At 42.8% G+C, this 8,146-nt stretch overlaps 1 protein-coding gene across 3 annotated transcripts in view; it reads left to right on the top strand.

The window, feature by feature from the left end:
• The window catches only part of hecw2b (HECT, C2 and WW domain containing E3 ubiquitin protein ligase 2b), a 42,013-nt gene extending 34,006 nt beyond the window's left edge, over window positions 1-8,007 (top strand). For all 3 annotated transcript variants that reach the window (XM_061683155.1, XM_061683164.1, XM_061683173.1), the window contains 7 exons: window positions 287-385; window positions 459-588; window positions 3,447-3,593; window positions 3,675-3,789; window positions 5,210-5,295; window positions 5,399-5,511; window positions 6,048-8,007. In XM_061683155.1, coding sequence (XP_061539139.1) covers window positions 287-385; window positions 459-588; window positions 3,447-3,593; window positions 3,675-3,789; window positions 5,210-5,295; window positions 5,399-5,511; window positions 6,048-6,159 — 802 coding nt within the window. In that variant the 3' untranslated portion in view covers window positions 6,160-8,007. The remainder of the gene's footprint in view (window positions 1-286; window positions 386-458; window positions 589-3,446; window positions 3,594-3,674; window positions 3,790-5,209; window positions 5,296-5,398; window positions 5,512-6,047) is intronic.
• Window positions 8,008-8,146: the final 139 nt, after the last annotated feature.

An 8,146-nucleotide genomic window follows, 5' to 3' on the forward strand; every position in this document is an offset into this window, starting at 1 on the left:
CGAATTGGCCCCTCTGCGTAGCTTGACGTGCACACGGCAAAAATTGTTGGTTGCGCGTAGAACACCGCCGAGATCATCTCTCGTGATTGGTCCGTTTTAGTCACATGCTGTGTTGACGTACTCAGCGTGCCCCTTGGTTCTACATACCATCTACGTCGCCGCCTTCTTGATTGATTTTGCAGCTTATTATGCTACTGTGTTTTAATGTTGGTCATGACATTGGTATTTGTTTTTAGGTTTTGTAAAACAGATTCATGCATTCCCTGGCCTGTATGTCTACTTTCAGGTTTCGCTTCAGTGGTCGCATCCTGGGCTTGGCTCTGATCCACCAGTACCTTCTGGATGCCTTCTTCACCAGACCCTTCTATAAAGGATTACTGCGCATGTATGTATGCGGGAATCATGCAAGCACGCAACTCAACATCCTGCACAAACGTCTATTGTTTTGTTGTGTGTAGTCCATGCGATCTGAGCGACCTGGAGTATCTGGATGAGGAGTTTCATCAGTCCCTTCAGTGGATGAAGGACAACGACATTGAGGACATGCTGGACCTCACCTTCACTGTCAATGAAGAAGTGTTTGGACAGGTCAGAATCCAAGTTTGTCCTTAAAAAATACAAAACAATAAAATCAGTCAAAACAAATGATTGAAAGCATACATCACACATACGTCAAACTATAAAAACAACAAAGATAAAATGCAATAAATGACAATGAAATAAAAGTTAAAATAGGTAAGTATAATAATGAAATATGAGTTAAAAGCTAACTTACAAAGGTGGTCTTTAACACATAAACGTTCTCTGCAGCCCTGAGGTGTTCTGGCAGGCTGTTTCACAGACGAGGGTTGTAAAACTGAAAAGATGCCTCGCCGTGAGTGTGCGTCCTGAGTGTAGGAGGAGCTGGAGGACCTCAGGGCCTGCGAGGGTTCATAGGGTAAAAGCAACAGTGAACGATGAGAGGGTTCCAGACCCATCCATCCATCCATCCATCCAGCCATCCATCCATCCATTTTATGAGCCGCTTATCCTTACAAGGGTCGGGGGAGGGCTGGAGCCTATCCCAGCTATCAGCGGGCAGGAGGCGGGGTACACCCTGAACTGGTTGCCAGCCAATCGCAGGGTTCCAGACCATTCATTCAATTAATTGTGCTGCTCCTTCTGGAGTGCCTTACTTGGCCACTGCGGAGCAGTATAACACTGCCATCCAAACAAACAAAGAGGAGTCAACACTACTCTTAGTGATTGAATAAGCTGCCAATACTATTAGCCGGTTTTCGCAGAGGATAAAGAATATATGCCTGTGAGCATCGTCTGTCTACATGTGTCGCACCACTGTTTGAGTTCAAATATCTATTGCGTTAACATTTTCAGTTATGTGTTAGCATAAAGCTAGCGGGCAAATTATTAAGGCTAAATTGTTTGGTTGTTTTAAAAACACATTGTTTTAGTAATTGTCAACTGGAAGTGGCATGAAACTGGTTAAAGTCTCTTTTTTGAAGAGTTGTTCACTTTCTGCCAAACTGTTGCTTATTGTGAAGTGAGTCGAGTCACGGCCACAGTACAGCGGTTGTATCCCAAGTTTGCACTCGCAAGTCTACGCAAAAGCCCGTCCGAATGACAGCTTGAAAAACTCATAAGTCGGGTCACTCCTATCTTAAGGCACTGCTGTATTTTAAATGTGTGGTATAAAAGTGAGGTCAGAGTCTAAAATAATGGCCAAGGTTTTCAGCAGTGAGGAGGAATTTGAAGACAGCGCTTGCAACTAAATGAAAATGTCCTCTCGCTGGGCCACAGGAGCGATGACTAAAACTTCAGTTTTGTCTCGGTTAGGCTGGAGAAAGTTCTGAAATACAGTTAAAAAGAGCATTGGTTGGATTAGTGCCATCAATCAATTAGCCATTCCCTCAATGATCCTGTTAACTAACTTGGAATTTCCTTCGCCTCTATTTTTGAATTTTCATTTTGGCCAGCGTTTCGTCTCGCCTCGAAGCATTTTTACTGACGTAACTTCTTTTCGACTGAGACATCACTCATTCAAACTACGGTGGTAGAGAAGAAGGCTAAAATCATCTTGCAAAGCCATTTACCCTGTTTTCTCAATCTCATGTGAGGGTTTGTTTTCCAGTGGTGACATCGGAGCTCGTTCTGTCTCCAGCCACCCGAATGTACAGTGGGTAGGGAAAGTATTCAGACCCCCTAAAATGTTTCACTCTTTGTAATATTGCAGCCATTTGCTAAAATTATTTAAGTTCATTTCCCCCCCCCTCATTGATGTACATACAGCACCCCATATTGACAGAAAACAAAACGTAATTGTTGAAATTTTTGCAGATTTATTCAAAAAGAAAAACTGAAATATCACACAGCCATAAGTATCCAGACCCTTTGCTCAGTATTTAGTAGAAGCACCCTTTTGAGAACGTTGGTGGACAGCCATTTTAAGGTCTCTCCAGAGATGTTCAATTGGGTTTAAGTCAGGGCTCTGGATGGCCATTCAAGAACAGTCACGGAGTTGTTCTGAAGCCACTCCTTCGTTATTTTAGCTGTGTGCAGTCATTTTCTTGTTGGTAGGTGACGCTTCGGCCCAGTCTGAGGTCCTGAGTACAGTGGAGAATTAATTTCTCCAGGATATCCCTGTACTTGGCTGCATTCATCTTTCCTTCGATTGCAACCAGTCATCCTGTCCCTGCACCTGAAAAAACACCTCCACAGCATGATGCGGCCACCACCATGCTTCAGTGTTGGGCCTGTGTAAGACAGGAAATGACCAGTGCCTGGTTTTCTCCACACATACCTCATAGAACTAAGGACAAAAAGTTCTATCTTGGTCTCATCAGACCAGAGAATCTTCTGTCTCACCATCTTGGAGTCCTTCAGGTGTTTTTTTTTTGTTTTGTTTTGTTTTTTGTAGCAAACTCCATGCGGGCTTTCATGTGTCTTGCACTGAGGAGAGGCTTCCGTCGGGCAGTGATGGTTGACTTTCTAGAACTTTCTCCCATCTCCCGACTGCATCTCTGGAGCTCAGCCACAGTGATCTTTGGGTTCTTCTTGACCTCTCTCACCAAGGCTCTTCTCCCCCACCCCGATTGCTCAGTTTGGCCGCACGGCCAGCTCTAGGAAGGGTTCTGATCGTCCCGAACGTCTTCCATTTTAGGATTATGGAGGCCACTGTGCTCTTAGGAACCTGAAGTGCAGCAGAATGTTTTTTGTAACCTTGGCCAGATAGATCTGTGCCTTGCCACGATTCTGTCTCTGAGCTCTTCAGGCAGTTCCTTTGACCTCATGATTCTCATTTGCTCTGACGTGCACTGTGAGCTGTAAGGTCTTTTCTAGACAGGTGTGTGGCTTTCCTAATCAAGTCCAATCAGTATAATCAAACACAGCTGGACTGCAACGAAGGTGGAGTCCAGAAGGGTCATATGAACTGTCTTGTGTCACTGCAGATAACAGAGCGGGAGCTGAAGACTGGTGGAGCCAACATCCCCGTGACGGAGAAAAACAAGAAGGAGTACATCGAACGGATGGTGAAGTGGAGGATCGAGCGTGGTGTTGTGCAGCAGACGGAAAGCCTGGTCAGAGGCTTTTATGAGGTAAGAGGATGTTCGTTTGAATGAAACCGTCTTGTGCTCATGCACAACTAAGTCCCATTTTGCATTTTTGCGCATGAGCAGGTGGTGGATGCACGGTCTGTGTCAGTGTTTGATGCCAGGGAGCTGGAGCTGGTGATGGCGGGCACAGCAGAGATCGACTTGTCCGACTGGAGGAACAACACGGAGTACAGAGGAGGTGGGCGTGGCCAGGGGAGACAATGACACTGCGCTGTATGGGAGCATGTAAAGATCACGGCGCAGCGGCTAGATTGCCGTAGTTTAACTATTTTATGAAGATTGTTGCCGTCGGGCGGAAACGCCGTACATCCAAACGTGGTCCGTTTCTATTTTTTTTTCTTTTCTTTTTTTCTTTTCTTTTGCACAAATCAGTACTCTATAGGTTTTTCCCCCCACGTCATCTGGTATTTTTTTACCCACTATTAACCAGTTTGTTGAAAATAGCTGTTGAGCAAATCTCTTAACTTTCTTGGACACGTGAACTCTTCCTCAGTCCGCGGAGCCGTGCGGCATTATGTTGCCTCAAGGATGAATGACTGCGCGCTAAAGGAAACCAACCGAATCAAAGATGAGTAACACGACGGCGACAACACAGAGTGGGGGAGAGCAGCCAAAAATTGTACTCAAGTAAGAGTACTGTTACTTTACAATACGACTCAAGTAAAAGTAAAAAGTAGTCCACCGAATAATTATTCGAGTCAGAATAACAAAGTAAAAAATGCAAAACCATACCCAAGTACTGATTAACATTACTTTACATGACATTAATCAAACATGAATGTACAAATGCAGATATTTACGAAAACAATCATAAAGAAAATATTTATAAAATTACCAACTATAAATAAAATCTTTGTCAAATAACAATTATGGCAAATTCGGGCGCAAGAAATTGTCTTATACTATTTTGTTAAACAGCACAATAAGCTCACCAGGCAGAGATTACAAAAACAGGAACAATGCTGCCGTGGATCTAAAATGTCTGCACACCCCTCCCTGTTCAAATGTTTTTGTGATATTACAAAAATGCGATGCAGATAAATCATTTCCAAACGTTTTCCACCATTGTGATCTCTCTAACCTCTACAACTCAATTGAATTTGACATTTTATTTACATTCCGCTCTTGCTAACACTTTGAAAAATACAAACTCCCATCTTTTTAACAACTGAAATAATAGGATTGCAGAAGTGTGCACACCCCCTTATATCTGGGTGTGTGTTCAGAAATAACCAATCACATTCAAACTCTTCTTAAACAGGAGTCCACACACACCTGCCACCATTTCAGATGTGCCCCACAAAGCTTACAGAAACCTTGTTTGCTTTATTCACTGAAATTACTGAATGATTGATCTGTTAGTCGATCTAATCAGCGACTAATTGAAAAGTTTAGAATTGCCTGTAGATGCCACAAGTTGGTGGCAAAGCACTGCATTTGTCCAAATGAAACTCCTCAACTCACTTCAGCATAGTTCCTTAGCCCCAAGATGCCACAAGTATGGACCAGGAGTGGTGAACAGTATACTATAAATAATGCATGTACAAAATATTGTTGCATCCTTGTGCTTTTAACGGCTATTCTTGGACTGCTTTTAGGTTATCATGACAACCACATAGTGATCCGTTGGTTCTGGGCCGCAGTCGAGAGATTTAACAATGAGCAAAAACTTCGGCTCCTGCAGGTAAGAATGAACATCCTCAGAACTGCAAAATGGAAAAAGGGTGACATACACTCAACAAAACCTCTGGTTGGTTGTTTGTTTGTTTCCTTCCTCTTCATTGAAGTTTGTGACCGGGACATCCAGTATTCCCTACGAGGGCTTTGCGTCTCTGCGAGGAAGCAATGGACCTCGGCGATTCTGTGTGGAAAAGTGGGGCAAGGCAACATCTCTTCCCAGGTATTAATAAGCATATTGTTGCAGAAACCCATATGTCCAAACATGGTCAGGGTCATATTTTCTTTTCACAAATCAATACCGTTGGTCTGTCTCCATGTCGTCTGTTATGTTTAATTATTAACCAATCTTAAGTATAGAAAATAGCTTAAGATCAAGTCTACTACGGGAGCCGTGCGGCATTACGTTGCCTCAAGATTGAAAGTTTTTTTTACGCAAACGAGTGAAAACTGTTAGGTTATGTCCATTTGAGTAGGCTTGTTTTGTTACGAATGGAGAGCTGTGATGTCGTAGCACGGAAGGAACCGCTCAGCCACAAAGGTAAGTTTGCGTGCAGATTTATTTTCACCTATTGCTGCTAAGTCAGCTCATTGTTTTATTGAATCCACCACTCATAACCAGTCATTGTCTTTTGTGAAGTAGAATAGGCTTTTTGTCTGGTCGCGGGAGTCGGGGTTTGTACTGGTTGAAGTCCAAATTGTACGAAATTAGGTGTTTGTCGTCAAAGTGTGACAAGTTTCCGTGCGGCCTCTCTTCAGAGCTCACACGTGTTTCAACCGCCTGGACCTGCCTCCCTACCCATCCTTCTCAGTGCTGTACGAGAAGATGCAGACCGCCGTGGAGGAAACCAGCACTTTCGGACTGGAGTGAGACCCCTTCCGACAGAGACCGGACACCTGAAATAATTTATATCCTCTCACGTGAGGTCATACCTGAGGGTAGATCCCAAAGCAGTTCGCATCAGCGGACGTGTGGACTTTGGAAGGAGGGAGCCTTCGCTGTTTGTTTTGGGGCGCAACGGCGACGTCGGAACAAATGCAGAATGAAGAACCACAGCGCCTTGCGGACCACAATCAGGGAACGTTAGTGGACCTATGGAGCGAAAGGGTCCAAAGTGTGGGGACACCCACAAAGTAAGGAGGATGTGGAACTCAGAATTTTGAAAAAATGCAAGAAGAATCCATTGTTTGTAATGGTTGTCGCGGAGACATACAGTCCTCTAGCGCTGATAAAGGTCGTGGACTCATGCTACATGGTGTTGTTAGTTGAATGTAATGATTTTAACAATGTATAGTATTTGTATCTGTTGTGAATCACGTGGTTTCATCAAATCTCTGCTTAATTTAACGATGGGCGTGACAGTCTCACAAGTTGGAATTGTCAACGGATATTTTTCAATCCATCAGGGATGACTGAGGAATTACATTGTTATAATTTGTGGCTCATATATTTGTTGCGATCAGTATTCGGTCATTGCGATAGACCATCGTCCATTTGGATTGTTCTGAGAAAGTCAAAATATTAGCTGTATGTTTTCTTAATTTGTTGTAACCTAGCTGAAAAATAACAGTAGTTATATGCGCTGAAGTCAGGGTACATTTCAGTTGCGGTGCATTGATCAAACTGATTCACTCTCCGTCTTTCTACCTTTTGCGATCGCCGCAGTAATCCTGACTACACGCATGCCTTCTTAATTTTTTTTTCCTCAAAAGACTGAATCTAACACTGTCACGGTTGTTACAAGCATCGTTATTGTTCCCTCACAGAGCACACTGCCTTCCCTCTGTCCATTTTGGAAGAGCCAACCAAAGTTTTGGGCATGACCAACCCCGTCTTTGTGGACACCGGACCTCAAGTTTACATATGAATGTTGGCAGCACTGCCCTAAAATAAAGTTCCATCTCTGTCTATGCAAAATACTTTGTTGTTTTGGAGTTCAGGCTGCAAGGCCGGTCAGCAATTTTCTACATGAGTAACAAATGTCGGGATCAAGCATGTGAACCTAAATGGGTAAAATGTTTTATTTTTACCATCATTCATTTTGACCACTAGAACATTTTCAAACTGTAAAATGTGATTTCTTTCTTTATTTTAAATCAAGAAAGGTGTCCTGGAATATCCAATTGGATGTTTAATAAATACAATTTCAAAGATGTATTTAAACTACATTGAACACTGGAAAAATAGCTTGTTTTGCCTGTCCCCACTTATTAAAATTAGACTTTCCCATGAACTAACGTAATTTGAATTACATATTCGTGTAACTCGTCCCGACTATACTTTTTTCTTTGGGGGCGAAAAAAAACAAAACAAGTTTAAATTTGCACTTTAATCATGTCCTTGGGTTTACCCCAACACATTACGTGCTTTAGGTTTTGGATCTTCCCCCCAGGTGACTCCACCGCCCCCTCCTCCCCCTTTTGCACACCAGAGCTTTGAGACTTCTACATTTACTCCCCCCCCCCCAACCCCCCCCCCAAAAAAAGGTTGCGATTTTCCATAGAATTTTATATTCATTGTCTTATGAAATGTTATGCTGTTAGAGATGCAAATTGGTCAAGCTCCCACTATTGAATTTTTTTTTATACAAATGAACTGCCATCAGCCAATGTACATTCAGTGTGCAGTGAGTGTGGCATGCCAAAATTATGTGCGTCCAATGGGGTGAGGAAAAAGGTATCAAATGAAGAAAACACATTTTAAGTGATTTATCATCATAAGGGGATGTGTGCAAATGTTTGTCCAATTAAAAGATCTCCAAATTTCATTATTCTGCTGCATTTCCATGATAACTGAGTGCTTCTTAAGAGGATACCAAAGGCGCTTTATAGTGATATTGACCCTTATATCGATTTTT

Source organism: Phycodurus eques, chromosome 1 (genome assembly GCF_024500275.1).
Source record: "Phycodurus eques isolate BA_2022a chromosome 1, UOR_Pequ_1.1, whole genome shotgun sequence".
Taxonomy (NCBI): Eukaryota; Metazoa; Chordata; class Actinopteri; order Syngnathiformes; family Syngnathidae; genus Phycodurus; species Phycodurus eques.